The sequence below is a fragment of the Sinohyriopsis cumingii genome, unplaced genomic scaffold (genome assembly GCF_028554795.1).
Source record: "Sinohyriopsis cumingii isolate HCF-2022 unplaced genomic scaffold, ASM2855479v2 utg001412l, whole genome shotgun sequence".
Lineage (NCBI taxonomy): Eukaryota > Metazoa > Mollusca > Bivalvia > Unionida > Unionidae > Sinohyriopsis > Sinohyriopsis cumingii.
In genome coordinates this window covers 128,337-147,500 of record NW_028315996.1, presented here as the reverse complement: position 1 = coordinate 147,500, position 19,164 = coordinate 128,337, and the positions used below count along the sequence as shown (strand labels likewise).

At 43.5% G+C, this 19,164-nt stretch overlaps 1 protein-coding gene across 1 annotated transcript in view; it reads left to right on the top strand.

Annotated features, from left to right (window-relative positions):
• Window positions 1-19,164, top strand: part of LOC149772523 (uncharacterized) — a 57,317-nt gene that overhangs the window by 4,668 nt on the left and 33,485 nt on the right. Inside the window, exon 2 of the mRNA XM_089947678.1 lies at window positions 18,113-18,265. Coding sequence (XP_089803804.1) covers window positions 18,150-18,265 — 116 coding nt within the window. The 5' untranslated portion in view covers window positions 18,113-18,149. The remainder of the gene's footprint in view (window positions 1-18,112; window positions 18,266-19,164) is intronic.

Sequence of the window (19,164 nt, the reverse complement as noted above, 5' to 3'; positions counted from 1 at the left end):
AACAGCCAAAAACATGATCTTAATCTACTATCCACACCAACGTACGTGAGCACTTACAAACACACAATCCTATACACAAACACATACACTCACACTTTAAAAAAGAGTTAGTGTTTATATTCACACTACTCTACCTACACACATTGGCAAATCTATTGTTATTTCTTTTCTAGAGTATTGGGTAGCCCTGAAAAGGGCTGTTTTTTTTTTTGTTTGCTATGGCAATCTTTTAGTTTCTAAGAATGCGACGTCCTCTGAGGATAGACTTTCTGACGATAGGTCTGCTTCTTCGGAAAGAGAAGAAGAACTCTTTGGTGTCGATACGACAATCGACAAAGCCTCTGTCAGGTTCAGGTTGCTGCTGCTGCTGCTGCTGCTGTTGTTGCTGTTGCTGCTGTCTCTGAAGTCTGTACTTCTCTGTCCATTCTTCTTTCTCCCTGTTCACTTCTTCTCTCAAGAGCTCTTCTATCAGGTCTTCAGTGACTTTTAACATTCTCACATTCTCTATCTCTTCTGGCTTCGGTATCAGACTGTGTCTGACCCTATGCAAATTCACGTAGGCTTCGTTGAGCTTAGCTAGTTTGGAGCACATCTTCGTAGGAGGATGAGTCGATAATGGATGGTTAGACTGGAAACTACCCCGGTTCTTAAAGTCAAATCTCGAACGTGAAGGAAAACATCCCTCCACGGTTTTCGAGCCGGAACGTTTAATGAGTGTTATGGAAGGGATAAAGAGAAGTCAAAGAGCATGAATCAGGATACCTATAGTTAAACAAACTACAAAGGCATTTTTTTTTCAAAACACAACATTTTTTATTCAAAATCACTTAACACTAACAAACAACTCTAACATTTTTAACAATAATCCAACAATATAACATCAAACATTTTTTTCAATTAACACTCTACTTTAAACAGGGTTGACAACGTTGTGAATGAAATTGTGATTTCCACTGTTGGAAGTCATTAGGCCATTGATGGACACTACGTTTCCTAGCTTGAGACAAAAGATAAGCATAATAGTTACAAAACCATTGATCTACTTTCACATCATTTCTAGAAGAAGAACGAGGAACAAAATGAGTCACTAAATGTTCTAAGGAATAGCCCAGGCTGCGATGATGCAGAAAATACACACAATATTTTCCACACACCAAGGAATCTGTGCCTTGTAATTTCACATTATTGAATCGGGTGGTCTGAGCATTTCTTCTCATAAACTCAATGATATCGTCTTCTAAAGGAGGCAATCCATACGAATCGAAATATTCCACACATCCTTCTTGAGGAAAGTAGACGGCTACCCAGTGGGTTCCTGGGAGATGACTGTCGTCCGTGTTGATCACATAAGCTAGATGATCTTGAGGTTTGCGATGAGGGAGTTCATCTTTAGCACAGACGACAGGATTCCAAGAAGCCGTGTACGAACTGTGGTTCAAAAGGTAATAAAGTTCCCAGGTATCCATTTTTTTGTGTGCCATTTTTTCTTCTTCACAGGTAATGATAAGTGATCAATTCGATCCTGACTTTTTGCTTGAAAATGTCTGACAAGTAAAATGCGTTTGGCTCCGACTTCTTATTCTGGTCCAAGAGAGATTCGATGCGACGGCGCTCCAGAGACGTTAATGGAGGAGAAGAATGTTTATCCAAGCCTTTATACCACTCGTTCAACACGAATTCTATCTCGATGTGACCCCAAGCTTTGTCCAGATATTCGTCCAATTTTTCTTCTTGGCTCAACATCAGACATTTGTCGTGTTGAATTTGACTGGGATGATCGTTGTGACATCCATAGCACTCTTCCTTGATCAATTCTTTCATTACATCTGTCAGGACTGTAGCAAAACAGGAGACTAAATGGACTTCTTGTTCTGGCCATCTTGACTTCATCATGATAACTTCTTTGTCTTGGGATTCTTCTTCTTCTTCTTCTTCTTCTTCTTCTTCTTCTTCTTCTTCTTCTTCTTCTTCTTCTTCTTCTTCTTCTTCTTCTTCTTCTTCTTCTTCCACGGTCTCCTCACATTCCATCTTCAAAGTTTCTCCACTAGGCAAAGAGGGATAACAGTCTTCCATAGCTTCTAATAATCTAGAATGACTTCTCTCAAACTGTTGATTTCTATGGTATTGTCAAATTCGGCATACAGGATGACGTTCACCGTGTTATTTACGGGTAAAGGTTCTGCAACTGATGTTCCACACGAATCTGACCGGATTTTATAGGGTGGAAAAGTCCCTCGTCGCTGCCTTGGTCAGGAGTGAAATCAAAAGCCCACAAAGCATAGCCTCCTGCATAATCCTCGTATGAAATACCGTGACTGGTGTTGGTTCCTAACTGACCGGTAGCTTCGTACAGGGACAAATACGACCTCAAGTAATTCTTCGCGGCACCAAAGTTAGGTTCGAAAGGTCGGGTACACAAGGTCTTGCCATCGCGACTGACTTCAATCTTGGACACATTGTAATGTTGAAACTCAAAAGGATTTTCATGGTAGGCTCCGTTGAAGGCTGAATTCTTGACGATACCAACAATCAAACGCTTGGGTAACTGTCCTTGGAACAGATGATCTTCGATCATGGATCGCTGTCCAGCAGGAATGGTGAAGGTTTTCACTTCCACGCGTCGGATCGGATACTTGGCGGTCGTTCTGCTCAACGTCTGACTGACGTCGGTTCCCACTTTAGCTAACACTTCCACACGACGCACGTAGAGTCTGGCTTCTTGGATGATGGTTTTGTAAGTGGAACCATCAGCAGCCATCAAATGGAAAGCAGCACTGCTGAGATTCAGTCTCAAGCGGATATCCATCCCGTTCAGCAAATACTTTTCTTGTAACCACATGTCTAGATGCAAGCGATCCATCAGTTCTAAACTACGACTTAGATGAATTTTCGCTCGTCGTTCTACAAATCCCGTTGTATTTTGAGCATCCCCAGCAACTGTAATGCTGTTGAACTTAGTAGCTTTGTCAGGTTTCCATACCACGCAAGCATCCAGTTGAGTGTTCTTGGCTTCTTTTCCGTACGTCAAGAGATTTTCCAGGTACGCTCGGTAAGGGTAAGTATCCAAGTTGCTGCTGACCAGTTTGTTATTCAAGTACAAGTCCACTTCGCTAAACAAGGAATGCATGAAATTATTGACGGGAGCTACTATATCATCATTGTCTATGTTAGCGTTGGGTGGTTCGATCACTTTCACTTTCAAATACAGGTAACTGCTATTCAGATCGATCTAATCTTCGGGCTGTCCTTTGATTTCAAACTCGATAGGAACTGAATCCATCAAAGAGGAGACGGGGTGAAATTCGACCCATTGGGATTCTTGCATGGTCATCATGGTGGGGGGCATGGCAAACAGATCCAGTTCCGACTTGGAACAGGCGCAAGACTCTCGGTGCATCATTGTTTTTCTGTTTTTTTCAATAATCGAAAACGTCTAAGTCTCGAACGGTTCTTCTTTTCTTTGCCTTTCTAGCTTTAGAAGTGTGAAGTCTGGTGAAAGGGTGTTTTCTTCGTCGTCTCTTTCTGCCTTGTCCTTGCTGAATGCCTGACTCGGTAGCGTGCAAGGCATTTATAGGTGTTTCTCGGCGGCCGAAAAGGTCTTTGCCCGTTTGCAGCAAGACATTTTTGCCTGCCCTCATGAAGGCTTCTTTAGGGTTTTGTTTGTCGATGATGACATTTTGGAGAAATTCTTTGCCTTGCGTCAGTGCCGCATCTTTCAAGGCGTGCAATCCGCGTGTCACCATTGGTTTCAACACAGGGGCCACCGAACGAAAGGCCGATTTTAACATATCTCCTAAACCGTGTCCTCGCTGTCGAGCAACCCCTCGGTACACTGGATACATGACTTACGAGTCGTGAGAGAACCGTTTTCGAAAATGGAGTTTCACCGTGACTTTTCCTTTGGTGAATGGAATATTTTGTCCCCGATCTAATTTTATAGCAATGTTGACCGTGTCCAAATAGTGAGGATGTACAAATTCGCGGTGGACGTGATAAGTGTTTCCACCTTCCTTGTCAGCGTTCGTGGCAGAATCCACTTTGAAAGGAATGACACGCAGTAACGGCACAGAGGTGTGTCCCACCACGTTGTACTCCACCACATCGGAATACACGAACATCAAATTCAGTCCTTGGTTCAGTTCTACCGGGGCACGAAATAACTTGCTGAAAGACTCGTTGTCGTAAATGATTGGTAATTCCTTTTTCTTGATTATGGCCATTCTCATGTCCATGTCTCCGCCCAACATGTCAAACAATTCAGGACAAAATAAAATGGACAGGATTTTACTCCCGTGAAATTTCATCAAGAAGCGACGAGCTGCTTTGTGGTATTCCATGGTGACACTTTTTTTGACACTTTCCAAAGCTTTAAGAAACACGACATTAAACCTGGAGGCTATGGTGCTGACCAAATGTTGGCCACTAAAATAATAGCCTGGAGGAATGAACAAGTGATAGGTGGTGTACTTTTGATATTTTGTGCCAGGGGTTTTCTTGTCATATTTGCCATAGGTATCCAAGTACTGTTGCAATGGTTCGTCATGAACTTCCACATCAAAAAAATTTTGATTGGGAAGGACATTGAGGACTTGGGTCGGGTGAATGATTTCTACTAAAGCCACTTCCCAATGGGCTTCGTGATCTAATGGGATGGCCTGAGGTAATTTGGCCGTGTAACAGCACAACGTGTTGTTGGGAAACACCTCCATGGAACTGTCACTGGGTAAGGTTAAGTAAAATTGGTTTTGGTGACTCATAATTCCAGAGTTCCGTGGCTGTCCGAGGGGTTACTGGACGTCAGAGGTGTGTCTCCGCATAAAATGGGGTTGTTGTTGTTGTTATTGGAGTGGTGACTGGCACTGGCACTGGACACAAGGTTCCCGTGGTTCCCGTTAGAAGAGAATTTCAGGGAGGGATTGGGAAGCAGGTAACCGATGCAACTGCTCAATAAAATGGTCCACAATTGTTTGTCTCCTTGTTGCAAACTCAAATTGGCGATGGCTGCCCCGATGACACAATACACCACGAAGATTTGGCAGAAAAAGACGATTTGCGTTTTAGGCACACGTCCTCCGCACCACACCCACAAGGGTTGTTTTTGCAAATCTTGTAGAGAAGAACTGGGTGAAGGATTGGTAGCCGTAGCGTCTGTGTGAAAGGGCATGATGGTCACTTCTTTTTATAGTCGATGACTTGCGAAGCGTCGATCGAAGAATCAAAACTGGGTGGATATCCTTTCCAACGTACTTTGACTTCTTTGACACGTCGTTTACCCACTTTACGGGTTCTGCGTTCGAGAATGCTTTCGATGTCGTACACGTCGTCTTCTTTTTTGGTGACACGTTGTAACTCGGGCAAATAAAACGTTCCTTTGAGCACTTCTCCGTTGATGTCTTCCAATTTATAGACGGCAGGATGACGGCCATGCACTCGTCCAGTGACACGAAACAATTCGGTCGCCCAGTTAGGTAAGTAACCTTTGTCAAAAGTGCGTTTGGTTTTGCCAATGCGCACCCAATCTCCTACGGCCAACATTCCACTTTTCTTGGGGAAGCCCTCGTCGGGGACGTACCAAAACAGGCGCTCAAACACCAACACTTCGTTCTCGGGAGTCACTTCTTGCGGGGCACGTCCGATGCTTCGATGGTAAGATTGGTTGTACGCTTGCACCAGGTGCGGTAAGATGTCGATGTACTTCAGAGTGTGGTGATGCGTAAAATATTTCTACATGCGTTCTTTCAAAGTGCGTTGAAAACGTTGCACGATGCTGGCTTTGGTTTCGGGATTCTCGGTGGTAAAAAAATGAATGTCACGTTTCTTTAATTCTTTTTGGAAAGCTTGGTTCAGAAATTCGGTACCTTTGTCCGTTTGCCATCGAAGAGGGTGACGACCACTTTGTTTCAACACCCGTTGCAGGGCTCGCACTAACTCGCTGCTGGATTTGGAAGTCAAGGGCACGACCCAGGCAAATTTGGAAAAGACGTCGATGACACAAAGCATATATTTGTAGCCACGATTGTAGCTGGCCAAATGAGAGACATCGGCTAAATCGGCTTGCCATTGATGATCGATGCCTTCCACTTGGGTGCGACTTCTGGAAAACTTGCGTCGAATGGGTTTGTGTAAAGTGTAGGTAGCTTGTTCTTGTAACCATCGTTGCACTTGAGGTAAACGGAGACTTTTCAGTCGCATTTTGGCAGCACGATACAATTTTTGAACTCCTGCGTAACCTGCAGGATGGGAGGGATCGTAGTAAATGCTGGCTAAGACTTTTTCCATTTTTTCTTGTGTTTGTGTGTTAATAAGACACCCACTCTTGAAGGATGCTACTCTTTTTCTCTTGAGGTATTTTCTTGGATTGCAATGCTTTGCGTGTGCGACCGGCAATAGGTGTCGAGGAGGAGGATGTGTGAACAGGGGATATCGGTTCATGTTTCACTTCTGTCTTCACTTCTGTCTTCACTTTCTTTTTCTCTTGTGATGAAGAAGGGGTAGCCATCATCTTTTTAATCCATCCAATTTTGGAGGTAGGTGGTGATGTTAACTTGCGTACTTTTTCTGGTGGAGTTTGAAACCCTTCTTCTTCTTCTCCTTTTTCTGTCTTGGTCACTGGTAGTGGTGGTCCTGGTACTGGTGATGGTGCTGGACTTTTCATCAAGGTCTTAAAATCTTTCAGAGTGGGTAGAGCTGTTTCGTCTAAAGCTTTCTGGTGAAAGAGTTGCATTCGTTGCAAGAGTTGACCGTACTTTTGCGATTTTTCTGTTTCGGACAAATATTGGCGATCCATCAAGGACTGCAGTTCGTGTTGTAACTGGGACATCTCACTCAAATTGGGATTGGGAGGTAAATGCGGGGTGCGTTGTTCTTGCCAACGATGGTATTCCATCCATCGTTTGTAAGGCACTAAAGCTTGTTTTCGTCCTTCCATGGGGTTGTCAGGGGTCGATTCTGAGATCTTGGGACTTCAGAGGGCCTTTTTATCTTTCTCCCACCAGTACTCCAAACATGGTTCCCAAGACTCCTTTCAGCAAGGGGCCTAACACGAGGGGTAAAATGCCTCCACGTTGGACCAACATCTTCTTCTTTTGACGAATGGGAATTTTCTTTTGAACCATTTGGCGAAGAACGTGACGATGTTTGCCTAAGCATTGTTTCTGGTGTTTGGACAAAGGGATCGTGCCTTTCAAGACGTTCAAACAACATTCGCACACGGTATCGATGACCTCTTTGGAGGCTGATTGAATGAGTTTTTTTCGTAGAGGTGGAGAAGCTTTGGACAGGACAGATAACATGTCCCAATGTTTGACTAAACGAGGAGGCAGTCCTTTTCTTTTCTTTCCTTGGGGTTGTTTAGAAGAGGGATGTTTTCTGGAGGGTGACATCTTTGAGTCTTCAGGAGCACCAAAAACACTGATACCCCGACTTGGTCACAGGCCTTTTTTATACTGGAACGCGTCGCCACTGATTGTCTTTACGTCGTATCAATTTGAGGACAGGCATGACACTTCGTGCAGGGGAACGCAACGGACTAAATCAAGCCAGTTCTTGCTTTGACAAATCCAGTAAACTTTGTAACATGCCCGATCTTTCTTGGACTTTGATTTTGGGAGAAGGTACTTTGTGAGCAGCAGCCACTGCCACTAAATTGGAGGGTCCTGCCACTGGGGAAGTTCTTTTTGGGGTCATCAACGGAGATGTTCTTGGTGTGATCAACGTCTCCAAGTACTCTTCAGTTCTTGGTGTTATCAACGGAGAAGTGGATGAACGTGAGGCTGCCGTGGCAGGTCGTGGTTTGCGAGTGTAAGGTTGCGTCCTGGCCGAAGTGCCTCTCTTGCGACTAGATTTCTTCTGTGGACTTTTTCTCTGTTTCTTTTTCTGGGGGCTTCTTTTCTTTTTCCGGGGTGGTGTCCGGTAAGAGGAGGGTCCCGCCACTGGAGAAGTTCTCCTTGGGGACCTGTTCTTTTTCTTCTTCTTCTTGGGGCTTCGTTGGACTTTTTCTTGGGGAGAAGTTTGGGGCCATTAGGATCCCATCTTAAGAGAGAGCGAATGATGACCCCCCCTAGAGTACCGCTCCCTCCAGGTTTCAAAATGATTTGTTTTTTGGTTTGAGTGTCGATGCGGGGATCGGCCAGTTGGGTCAAAGCGACTTTGTTTCGATCAAAAAAGCGTTTGGTTTGATGAGGAATCTGAATGATCCCTTGGAGTAATTGACGTGCCGTCACCGTGAACCATCGTAAGACTTCTTTGAGACTAGCTTCTAAGACACGAGCTCGTATTTGTGGATTTTTTTCTCGACTGATGCCATACAAGGCACGAATCAATTTGACGGGAAGATGCGACTGAAGGGACGTCATGTTCAAAATGTGTGTGAGACAGACGAAAAGGGTCTGAGGTTTTTATAGATTTTTTTATGGGGAGTGAAATGAAGTCGAGGACGGAGACGTGTACAGGACAGGCCCTCCGTCTTGGCACCAGTGGTGAAACAAGTGGGTACGAAATCGCAAATCATCGGGGGTCGTAGGTTTCAAAACGACGAGTAAATAGGCTTGTGGAGTTTGAGTGGCATCGTCGTACGCTTGAGTCAGCCAAGGCGTTCCTAACTGTTTGGCTAAGACTTGCACTTGCGATTTATCTCGAGGGCTTTTAAACAAGACCACGTAATGCGCATTGAGACTGATGGTGCGATGGGCTTTACTTTGTTGAAACAAATTTTGGGTGATGTAAACGACACTGGCATTACGGTGATGCCCTTTGCGCGTGAACCACAGTTTAATTTCTTCTTCGTCTTCTCCTAACATGTCGTCGAAAATGACCAAATGGGTTTGACGGGAGTCAGAGACGATACCGTCGTCTTCTTTAGGAATGCCTTCCACAAACACGATGGAATCGCCTTGACTTTCTCGCAAGAGACTGTACGCCGATTGCCACTCTTTGTAACACCACACGATCCGCTGAGGTGGTCGATCGATCAAATGGTGTTTATGTTCGATCAAACGTTTGACGAATTCGGTTTTGCCTGAACGCTAGGTCCAGCAATGAGCATGTTAAAGGGATGGCGAAGATACAAAGCCTCCCAACTGGCACGATCTAAGTGTTCGTCGATGACTTTGACCTTAGAGGAAGAGGGAGCAGAGACAGCAGAGGTAGCCATAGTGCTAGGAATGTCACTTGTGACACGAAAGCAAACAAGACAAGAGTTTATATACTTTTTTTCAGAACACGTTTATTGAATGTTTTAAACATGAATACGAAAGACAAAAATACATAAAAGCCAAAGGCTTAAGTACAAGGATAAAAGGCACATGACAACCATCAACGTGGAATAAATACAAGTGTCTGTCCAACATGTTTTGGGTAATTTTCTGACCAGTTCTATAAAGGGTAAGGTCACACAAGTGTCCTCCCGAAAAGGTCTTTCAGGCCTGTCCACGACAGTCCTGTCCTGGGTGACGGGTTCTTCTGGCACCGTCACTAACACAGGTTGAAAAGTAACTTTTTCCTTGAACAACTCTTGTGCATACTTGGCCACTTCTTGGGGTCCAAGCCTCAACCCCCCCCCCCCTTTTTTTCCAGTCACGAACATCTGTCCAGTGAGGGTGTAAGTCACAAGCTACACACACATCGTCATACACGTCTTCGGTAGCTAAAAGTTGACGAATCTTTTTTTCCTGTTGAGGTCGAGAAGTATCCAGATGAAACCGCAAGGCTTTGAGCAAAAGGAGTCTTTCGTGACCATTTAAGGCCATTGGGTGGTAAATACTGTTCGTAAAGAGTCCACAAGGAATCGGCTGGTAAACGAAATCCCAGAAAACAAGTCACTAAGACACACACCACTTGTCGACCCAAATTGAATGGATACAGTTCTTGTAATAATTGATGGTAATGATCCACGGTTTGAATATGGTCATTGAGTTCCTTCCACGGAATCTGTTGGATTACATGTGATAAAAGTCGTGGCATGGCAGCCTGTTTTTATAGTCTCTTTGTTTCGGAAAGAATACACGTACTTTCTAGCCAGAGATCTTCGTTTTCCAGTGGGGAATTTAAATGTTGCATGCTGTAACCGAAACGTCAGAGATCGTTTAGAAGTTTCCTCTTCCGCAAAGTAGATTCCACGTAAAATATGTCGGTAATCCTTTACCTTGTCTTCCTCAATGTATTGCTGTAGGTGAATCTCGAAGTAACCAAAATAATCAACACGTGGATCATCGGGGTCATGGAAGTATTGAACAAGGTCTGACCACTGAAACAATTTCTGACGAATCAGTTCTCTTATACCATTCAGGTACCAGTGGTTAAAGATCTGGTGACGTAATGGATGCAACTGTTCTTTACGTTTGACTTGTATTTTGACCAGCTCTCGGTAAATGCGTTCTCTCAACTCCACAGGCAAAGCACGAATGTTCTCTTGTAAAGTATCCATGAATAGGTCATACTAAATCCTCTTTTGTCTGACACAAGAAATGTACCGTTTGCACAGACATGGTTTTAATTCATTATCGAATCTAAATCGTTTTATCACTAATCTACACATTACAATTCGTTCAGAAGTGTCCTCTTTCACTAAGTTGACATTGGGTAAAAGATGTTGGTAATTCGTTAACTCTTCCTCTGGAATTGGATCCAGTACATTTACAATGTAGTAGATAGAATCATCCATACCAAACCAATTCTTTTTATAACCAGGGGGTCGTTGATCAATGTCTGTCCAATGGAACACTTTCAACTCAATCAGTCCTTGTATAGCATTCAGGTACCAGTGGTTCAAACACCGGTGACGTAACGGATGCAACTGTTCCTTACGTTTGACTTGTATTTTGACCAGCTCTCGGTAAATGCGTTCTCTCAACTCCACAGGCGAAGTGCGAATGTTCTCTTGTAAAGTATCCATAAACAGATTATGGTAAGTTACTTCAATGTCTCGGTCCCACTATGGGTAAGTAATGACAATTCGGTGACCATCGAGCATGTTCTACGTAGGTCGAATCTTGCGGTTCCCAGTGGTGAAGTGACACACCGCAACTGAAGCACTTGACTTTATCTCCTTCGCCCAAGTAGAAAAATCCAGCTCTGGCTAATTCTTCGGGGGTCGGTCCTCCCAGATACTTAGGCCATTTTCCTTTGAACGATTGAAGACGATTTTCAAAGTCGCAGTATTCCGACAAACGCACAGGAAACGAATATTCGTCTTTCACAGGTTCGTTTCGATGAGGGTTTGGTGACATGGACAGGAGTTTGCTCAGGGCTGGATGACATCCGTAGGGAGGTAAACGTGAAGGTGAACATCCCCCTTTAAAACGAAACGCAGTAAAATGTCCAAGAGGACGAGCGGCATCGCTTTCGCATCCCTCAGGTTTGACACGCACAGCATCACTTTCCATGATAGGGGTAGTGAGAACAAAGTTCCCATGATGCTTTACGGCATCGCTAAGGTCACAACGTACAGCATCGTACCCATCGCAAGGCTCACAATCGCATTCCACTTCCGAAACCCCACACTTGAATTGTGCCTTTCTAAACTTGTTTTGTGTTTCTCTGAAAGTATTCACCTTGTTCGCTTGGTCTTGGTAGTCACAATGAACTATCGATCTTGCCTAGGGTTCCTTTTTATATACAGACCAATACCGACGTGTCCATACGGCAACGTAAAGTGATTGGGAAGTCTCACTCGCTTCTGGTACACGAATTGATAGACTTTTTCCAAGGGTCGATTGACGATGTGATGAGTGGGTAAACGTACAATCTTGTGGGGTTGATAGGAGGTCACTTTAAAGTGTTCATCTTTTCCAGTCTGCAAGGCTTCTGTCAATATCCCAAAGTTGACCACTCGACTGGTACGATAATTCAGAGTCAATCCTTTCACTTTACACTACGTGTGCACTTCTCCTTGTTTGTCCCGGTATTCGTAACCGTAATTTTTAGGACCGCCACTGGAGAAACTTAGAATCTTGTCGTCGGTATGCTCGTCTGTCCAGGCTCCTAAACGATCTCCTTCGATGTCAGGGTGCTGTTGACTCGGGTGATGGATGTAAATGCAACTGTCCGTGTCAAAGTACAGGACGCGTTCCCCTAACAGTTCTAAAGCTTCGTACAATTTTAAGCGAGCATGGGCTGTCACGTAAGCCGCAATGATGACATTTCCAAAAGGGTCGTCTTGTACAAAGTCAAGATCTTCTTCGTAATTGACCAAGATCAAATTCTCTCGAACGACGTCCACGTGTTTCATGTATTTGGTTTTGTCGTGAATCATCTGAAAGTAGCGGGAAGGTTCGGTCAAATATTCCGTCTTGGGTAAACACGGACGTTGTGCCATTTTACCCCACAAGCAATTAAACATCACTTTGGCAAACGATCGCCTGCCTTCGTTTTTCTCGATGTGGTCTAAAGAGATGCCTTCTTGTTCATAGTATTTCTCTTTGAATGTCTTTTCGTCTTCGGGAGTGTGACACCAGGAAGGATAGCCGCTGGCTTCTTGCTTCAGTTTCAAAAAGGCATCCACGTAGTCAGCGAAAATGCCTTTCTGAGGGGGGTCACCCTTGTGGTATTGTTGTGTCTTGGGAAAGTGACAAATTTCGTACACTTCTAACAGTTGGTATCCCATGTCCAGAGCTTTGAACAATTCTACGCTAACCCAGGTTCCCGTCAAGGCCCGTTCTTCCTGGGTGTGTTGACAAGGCTGATCTTGGTTGCACGTTTCAGCACAAGTACGACACAATGGAAACATCAGTTTGCCTTGACAATGGTGAGGTAAGACGGGATGGTATAGGTTCGTGGGAGGCAAAACTTTACACTTGATCAAGCCTTCGTATTGTCGAATGTTTTTCAGGTCGATGTGTTCCGTTAACAATTGTGGGTGCCATACAGGAAAGCGACAATATTTGCACACGTAGGGATACAGCGAACACACGTCCAAGTATTTGATTTCTTCTCCTTTCTCTTCGTCGGCTTGGTACAGCAAACAGGAGGCATTGGTTCTTCCTCCGTACAAACTATCCCTCGGGTTCAGCGGGTCCATGAACTGGTAACTTTCCACTAGGCGTTTAAACTCGGGATCGGTTTTCAAACGGTGATCGTATTCGTGTTCCCACATTTCCACCACTTGGTATCCTTCCTGTTCTAACTTTAGGCGTCGCTGACAAGTGGCCTGTTACAAGTCTTCCATGGTTCGTTGTAAAAACTGGTTTTTAGTGCCACGGTCAGGGTAACAGACGGGACATCCATGGAATAAGCAACCGTTAAACTCGTACACGATCTTGGGGTTTTCTAAGTCCCAGCCATCGACCGAATGCGTTCCGATGGTCTTTTCGCCCCCTCCGTTGCGGGCATGCTGAATCCACTTGTCTTCCTTGTCGCACAAGTAATGTAACCAGCGTAGGGCTTTGACCGAGTATTGACGTTTGACATAGTGGGCCGTTTGAGGGCTGATGACAGCCACGGTGTTTTCAGGCATGAATCGTTGTCTGTACACTAAGGAACACGCTTTGGCAATGGTGCAAGCTTCTTTCAAAGGATCGACCCCTCCGTGTTCCATGAACAGTTCTCGAAATTTTCCACAGCAACGTCGTAAAATGTCCACGTCGGAACGACAATACTTTAGCATTTCTTCCTGAAAGTCGAAAGGGTCCGAGGCGTGAGCCTGGTACCAAGCGTAGAAAGCTTCTCGTTATTCGGTACGCATGTTGTCGGGGTCGTAATAGTGAGCCTCAGGTAAATGGGGTAGAACGGCGTGTTGATTGGCTTCCGTATTGAAAAAGTGTGGAAAGTACCCTTTAGCCATTTCTGTCATTCCAAACGTTTTAGGCATTCGGCTCAAAGGCATGGCCAAGTAACTCATCGAATCTTTAAACTGCACTTGTCCCACTTGCATGAAAATGATTTTGGCTCCGTTCAAAGTCACTTTAGGACGTTCGATGCCATGTTCCGTATAGTACCTCAAAAGAAACTGTCCATCGTATCCGGAGAAATTGTGAGCCATCACCGTGGCATGACGATGACAATCTCCGTAACGTTCGATGTCCTCTTGACTCCACGTTTTGTCGATGGGGTCTAAGACCCATTGGGCAAAATCGGCTAACGTGTTCGGTCCTCGAAAGATTTTTTCACGTCCTCCGGGAATCTTGCTGCAGTAAGGGCAATGACTGAAAATAGGTTCTTGAATGCACTTCTCGCACGCTCGATGAGCCACGCAGAAATTAGGAATGTGAATGCCGGTCTCTTGCATGCAATCGAAATCGAAAAAGATGAAATTGCCTTTCTTCTTGTGACCGTCCTCTTTCTCTGGTGGGGGTTGGTATTTTTGCACGTAGCATTGGTGTTCCAAGTCCACGATGTGATGACAAATGTGACATTTTTTTTTCCTGATCATACGTGTGCCTTGGCATTATTGGTACGTAGGCCTTGTCCACACGTAGGGCACAATCTCAGGAGTTGACAAGCACATTTCTGCTGTGAACCTTGCGTCTTGAGATGTTGTTGGTAACAGGCAGGGCTGACAAACGTACGCAGACAAGCGGAACAATGTACTCTTTCTTGTCCTTCGCTCAGACAAGGTGGAGAGGCCAAACATCCTGAGCATTTCAATCCGCAATGTTTGTGTTGCTCTCGATTGTTATAGCCATAGTCACATTTCTCACAGTAATAACTGTATCGCAGGAATGCAGTGATACTGGTAATGGTATCGAAATGTTCATCGTGATAATAGACATGAATGTATTTTCCGTCCTTAAAGTCTTGGCCTCGAAACAACAGAGGTCCGCGCACTTCTTGAGGGTGCACTTTCAAGGTGTAGCGTGGAGCTAGGACATCTTGCAATTTTTGCATCTCAGGAATACCACAGGGTGTGTCTTTGGACAGTCCGGCTTGTTGTAATAGGAGTTCTGCTTCGTTTCGTTGTTTGGCTCGGTCCGATTGTCGAATAGTTTTCCAGGCTCTTTTCCATTCTGTCGTGTCGTTCTTGTTGGCATAGGTTCGTAACACCACGATGTCTCGGGCTAAACACATCTGGTCTTGAGAACTGTGAATTTGGACGAGACTCTTTTTGGTGCTGCGAAGGTCGTTCATCGGTAACACCTTATTGCCTTGTCCGGTCCCTTGAGGAGGAGAGACGTGGGTCATGTCCAGTGTGGCTTTTCCATCGGTGATGTCAAACTTGCCATTGGATTGTTGCACGTGTTGAATCTTGTCCATGACTTTGGAAGCAGTTAGTTCTGCGGGTCTGCTCAACTCGATCCAAACAGGGGATTTCAAACCGTCGTGATGTATGGAAAGTCTCAAGCGATCGTCTTCTTTGGGTTGACATTGTCGCTTGAGTGCGGTGAGCAAAGAATCCCACACCCCAGTGATGAACCCTTCTGCTTTCTCCAACGGTACGTCGGACTTGAAATCTTTAAACTTCACTGTGTATTTGTAAGCCGTGGTTCTAAATTTTCTAGAGGAGCGCTTTTCCGTCTCTCGAAAGGAATAGTACTTTTCAGGGTTGACTAAAGGTGGCGAACTTTGTTTAGAGGGTTCGGATTCTGGTTCACTCATGTCCTCTTCAAAGTCACTGGCATGAATTTGTGCCAAGACTTCAGCCCTGGTACGAGGCAATAGATCACATTTCTGCCTCTTACTTTCTTCTTCTTCTTTCTTCTCGAATGAATAGGATCGTTTCATCTTGAATGAAAAACGTCAAATGACTCAAGTTTAAACACCATAGACTAATTTATAGTCATGGCAGACCAGCGTATATAAAAGGGTGTGTGTCTTGTCCTTTCACTATTCATTTCACTCTCAAACCGAGCACAACGATGGAAGAGACTACCCAAATCGAACGTTTCATCAGAGCTTTGCGAGGGGTCATTAGAAAATTCTCTTCAGACCAGCCGACGGACTACTCTCCTTCCTTTAGAGATAAAAGTGAAGATACTTGCTATATCTGTCAGAAGAAAGGGCATTGGTCTTCAGAGTGTCCAGACCGTCAAAAAAGAAAAACGGGCTAGAAAAGACAGAAGTCAAGATACCTGTTATTATTGTCAAGAAAAAGGACATTGGTCTCCAGATTGCCCAAAAAAGAAACAAAAGGAGTCAGAAGAAAAGAGGGATTCTTCAGAAGAGAGAGATTCTTCAGAGGAAGAAAGCAGTCAGGTGAAGAAAAAGAAACAGGAGAAGAAAAGAAGAATCGAAGAAAGTGAGGAGGAAGAGGAGGAAAGGACTATGACGGTGAAGAAATTGAAAAAACAGAGAGAGTAAACAATGAGATAGAAGAAGTCTATGAACTTTTTAAAGTGCTCTGTTGTGAATTGTATTGTAACTATTGAGAAAAGAATACATTAATTATATAAGGTAAGTGTTTTTGAGTTTTGATTTTAAAATAAGAAGCTACACTCACGCACTCATACACAGACACGTACTATAGGGGTAAAATGGGATTTTTTTTTTAGTTATTGGCAATTGAAAGTGTATCTCTTCGAGAGACGTGGGTGGCCCTGAAAAGGGCCTTTTTTTGGTGAAGGGGTGAGTTTAAGCAATCAACTTTAACTGCCTTAAGCCTTTGCCACGGCCAAGGCCTACTTCTGGACTGCGTACTGTTGATGATGATTTGGTTGAAATCACTAAAGGTGGTACGGTAGGCTTAGTCGCAGGGTTGACGTGTTTAGCTCGGGAAGGTCGTATTCTCTTCGGTCGTGATAAAGAAGTCTGATACATTTGTTTCAGACTTCTTAACTCCGCTATAATGTCTAACAGTATCGTGACCGTTTGATTTTCACCCTCTTGTTTCTTTGCTGCTACTTCTTCTTGTTGTTGTTTTTTTCTTACCTCTTCTTCTTGCTGCTGTTGCTGTAGGAGAAAAGCTTGTTCCGCTTCCTTTTGTCGTTGTATAAATTTCTCCAATTCTTCTTTCTGTCTCTGTCTAAAATTCTCCACGTGTGGTAATGAAGAAGGTGACGAAGGTTCCGGAACAAATTCTTGCGAGGTAAGAAAATCCACAAAATCCCAATTTACCTCTTCTGAAAGTAAGTCCGGGTTCCCTTGGGCGGTCTCCACTGCTGGTGCACCCCAATGGATCGTTTTCTGAGTTTCCGTCATGTTGAATCACTGTCGCATAGATTGACTGCACACAGGCACTAGCAAATCTATATAGACCACGTGACGTCACAGACTGCTCTCTTCGGATTGGATGCGGGCTGACTGAATTTTGTAACGCGTGTTCGGATTGGTCAATGAATTCAATCCGTTTCAATCCTTCCTCTACCTATAAATAAGCGCAGTTCACTGCATTGATTCACCTGTTCTCGTCGCCTCAAGATGTGGACCACAGTTGAATCAGCCACCCTTGTGTCTTCAATGATGTTTAGGACGGACATGCTAATGTATGTCCGATCCAAGTGGACCATTGTCCACAGGACAGACACCAGTCTGTGGATACGTAGGATCTACGTAGAAAGACAAGGATGCCTCAAAAGAGTGCTGCTTTACGGTCCTACAGTGAGGCGCAGCCTAAGGACAAGAAGAAGACCAATGCGGTGCCCCTTATGTTAATGGATACATTAACATAAACCCAAAGGCCCTTTTCAGGGCCACTCATAGGTCTCGAAAAGAGAATGACTTTCCATTGCCTACCCTTTTATTTCTTTAAAAAAAATAGGGTCCCAACCCTATTCCATTTCCCCTTGAGGCCCAACAGGCCCAAACGTCTTTTCCTTCCAATATTAAATTCCATTGAGGCTAAACTTGCCCAGGGTTTTTTGCCCATGTTAAATTTCCATTGAGGCTAAACTTGCCCAGGGTGGTTAATGTTAAATTTCCATTGAGGCTAAACTTGCCCAGGGGGGTCTGTAATGCTAATTCCCATTGAGGCTAAACTAACCCCTTTCACTACTTTTGTGCTATAGTCAAAAGCTTTGATTTATATTTATGTTTTTGTCAAGGATATTAATTATGGCTTAAGTTGAGACAATGTTTTAAAATGAGCAAACTACAATGATAGCGAAGATAGGAAAGTTAACGAAATCAGATTTTGGCTGTGATAGCTGCGAATGTTTGTTTTCAGACTGGTGCAGCTTTTAAACTAGCTTGCTAGATATGCCGTATTGAGGAAAACTATGTGTTACACTTTCTTTAACATATTCAGAAATCGAAGAAAGAAAAATATATATTGTGCTAATAAGATGTCCCAAAAACCAAAGAATAAGGCACAGAAGAGCAAGGAAAAAGAGGATAAAGACTCAGTAAAACAGATGAAACGAGACACTCACGATGATGCACCGAAGCCAACCTTTGATACGTAATCTATATCAATATTTATCATTATGTCTACTCTGTGATATATTTATTATATTTTGTAGAAATGTGATGCAAACATTGTTAATTTAACAACTCAAGCGCTTCTTTATTCCTGCTTGATGTACTGTTTATATATTGAACTAATTGTTGGCATTTCTATAAGGAACTTTCAATGTATAGACAGATTGATTTGTGTGCCAAACATACGTGTCTGACTAATTAACGTTATTTTCTCTTTAACAAATGTTAAAGCAGGTTTATTCGTCTACCGAAAAGCTAAATGTGAAAGACAAGAGCTTATCAGAGTCATAGAAAAAGAGAAATATATGACACCTGGCGCATTTACGGTAGCAAAATCCAATTAAATACAATGAGGATAATGTGGCTTAAAAAACAAATATTTTAAAAATGGATTACTTATCCTATATAATCAAATGCATTTATTATAAATAATACACTAAATTGTATGGGAGAATATCAACGTGTTTCTCGGATAGAAATACTGCACGAATGTGGGAGTGCAGTATATCCATCCCACAAAACGAATTCATATTTTCCCCAACAAATGCAGTAACCTTTTTATTATAGGCTCATTATATAATTCTACCTAAGGCTTAGTTATATAAACAAACATACACTACACGAAACAAAGTAACTGTATGTATGCCGTATTCCGAACTAAATACGTAAGCGCAGATTCATCATTACACAGCAATATTATTAATGCGCACAGAACTCCGCCCAGATAAATTTGAACTTAGTCGCGCGCTAGACAACTTTCTGAAAAAAATGGCGTTTTGGTTTACTTAAAATTAAAATTGGGGGAGTCATGTTGTGAATGAATGCGCATTGCAACATCTTTTCCATTTGATATGGAATGAATAGAGTTTGGTATGTTTG